Consider the following 2379-nt stretch of genomic DNA (forward strand, 5'->3'; position numbering starts at 1 on the left):
GACGTTCCTCACTCTAGCCTGCCGGCCTCCTCTCACTCTAGCCCGCCGGCCTCCTCTCACTCTAGCCCTCCGGACGTTCCTCACTCTAGCCTGCCGGCCTCCTCTCACTCTAGCCCGCCGGCCTCCTCTCGAGCCCACAATGCATCATTTTGTTAAGGCCTATTTGTTCTTTGGATTTTAGGGTGAAAATGCTCCATTATTTCATGACATTCGCACAGTAATCACTCTGGCTGATTCTGAGCGTGACGCGGTCACTGACAGAGTTTCGTTAGAGAGCAGCGCAGCTCCATTGAATCTGAAGACTGAGCTGATGAACTCCTCTCTTCACACACTCATCTCTGCTATCACACGCCACATTGAGCTCTATTGTTGTCAGGATGGCAGAATTCCTGACACTGCTGCCTGTTTCCTGTTTCTTGTTTTGGCTGAGGAGTTATTTCCTCTGGCAGCTGAGAGATCCTTCCAGGACAGAAGCGCACCTAATTACCTTAAATATCCTTCACATAAGATCTTCCAGTCCACCACATGTAGGAGCAAAACTTGCAGTGTTTCAATGAAAAAACAAAAACAAACCTACAATCTGGGCTACATATAGTCTTAAAATGTTTATGATGGCTTGTACAAATGTTAACCTCATCTTAAAATGTGATGTACTGTAGGAACTCCAGATGAAATGAAGGTTCAGTGTCAGTGTTCTGTTGAGACTGAGGCTCAGATCTCTGATCTTTCATCAGCCACTCACACACTCTGGACTGGTCATCTGTGAGTTTACACTAAGCTGCATCTCGTTTATAGTGTTGTTCATTTATGCACATGGTCCGTGTATTTTCACTTGCAATGAATTATGCAAATCAGTTCACTTCACAAACATGCAAGGTTACCACAAAACTGATTGAGCGATCCTCACAGAAACCTCTTGACACTAAATCCTCTGAATAGTAATTGTATTACTTATCATGCAAATTACTGTAATGTGAAAAAAAGGCTTTCAAATGAAAAAATTGTGTGTGTGTGTGTTGTACCCTCATGTGAGCGGAGCGGCTGATCTCTGAGGGTGTGATGGTCATGGAGGGACACTGCTGGACTCCGTCCCCTGTGCTGATCCACGAGCGGCCCAGAGTCCCGCTGGAGCAGCCCTTCTGGACCGAACACCTGCGGCACAACACACACATCAAACACACGCAGGGGAGGCCAGCGTCACGAGCCCACACTGCATACATCACCATTTGTTTTTGGAAAACAGGAGAAACACAAGCTCATGAGAAGAAGCTGCATATAAAAGTTTAGGTTTGGTGAGCTTTGACCAGCAAATACAGAAGAGCAGAAGAACATGCGACCTACAGACGGTCTGGGAGACTGGAGCAAATTTGATATGCTGTATTATTCATTAAAACAGAAGACATCATATCCTGTTTGTTGCAGGCTTAAAGCAATGTAACAAAATAAATATTCTGTATTTTAACAAAAATGGTTGAAAAGCATATTATATGAAACATTTGTGAGCCAAAGGTTTCATGCTCTGTCTGTAATTATAATCCATAAATCATAAACAGCAGTAGCAAATCTCATGTGTTCAATATGATCATATGTGCACCGTGATGCAGTCTAAGACTCTTTGGATGAAAGCATATATATATATATATATATATATACTGTATATATATATATATATATATATATTTATCAAGTGGGCTTGTAATGAACAGCCCTTTAGTTCCTAAAAAGTCCTTTAAGCTAAAGACCCATTGAATAGCATATAAAACAGCATTATCTGAGTTCAATGTGCTCAGAAATCATCCTTTTATTTTATAAATGTCTGGGGACTATAAGGGAGGAAAGGGCCTGAACTTCATGAAGGTTTGTCTAGATTACTGTACTGAGTGATAAGACATAGAGTTGATGGCAAGAACCTGAGAAGCAGAGTCCTGACAGATGCTCAGGCGGAGAAAACCGAGTCAGAGATCACAGTAAGACGTAAGAACAGCTTAAACTGAGACTGTGATGAAATTAGAGAAATGTTCAGATATAAAGTTTAGTCTGAACAGTTGTGTTTGGTTTTTGTTGCATGGATGCGAAATCCTTCAACTGTAATCCAATTGTACAATTAGTTAGGCTGACTAAACAAATATGCATTCCAACGGAAACGTTTATTGAATAAAATGCATTTACAATAAAATAGAGTAGCGGCCTTATCACATTTTTACTTTCTCAAAAAAACTAATTCTGTATGATTTATAAGCTTGTTTCCTCATGGGGACCTAAAAAATGTCCCCACAAGGATAGTACATTTTTGACATTTGGTCCCAATAACGTGATAAATACCAGGTACACACACTCACACACACACTCACATGCACACACTCACACACACACACACAT

At 41.2% G+C, this 2379-nt stretch overlaps 1 protein-coding gene across 1 annotated transcript in view; it reads right to left on the reverse strand.

Annotated features, from left to right (window-relative positions):
- Positions 1-2379, reverse strand: part of LOC107565410 (plexin-D1-like) — a 58687-nt gene that overhangs the window by 40830 nt on the left and 15478 nt on the right. Inside the window, exon 5 of the mRNA XM_016250644.1 lies at positions 1023-1152. Within this exon, the coding sequence (XP_016106130.1) occupies positions 1023-1152 (130 nt within the window). The remainder of the gene's footprint in view (positions 1-1022; positions 1153-2379) is intronic.

The sequence above is a fragment of the Sinocyclocheilus grahami genome, unplaced genomic scaffold, assembly GCF_001515645.1.
Source record: "Sinocyclocheilus grahami isolate Dianchi unplaced genomic scaffold, SAMN03320097.WGS_v1.1 scaffold1000.1, whole genome shotgun sequence".
In the NCBI taxonomy this organism is placed as follows: Eukaryota; Metazoa; Chordata; class Actinopteri; order Cypriniformes; family Cyprinidae; genus Sinocyclocheilus; species Sinocyclocheilus grahami.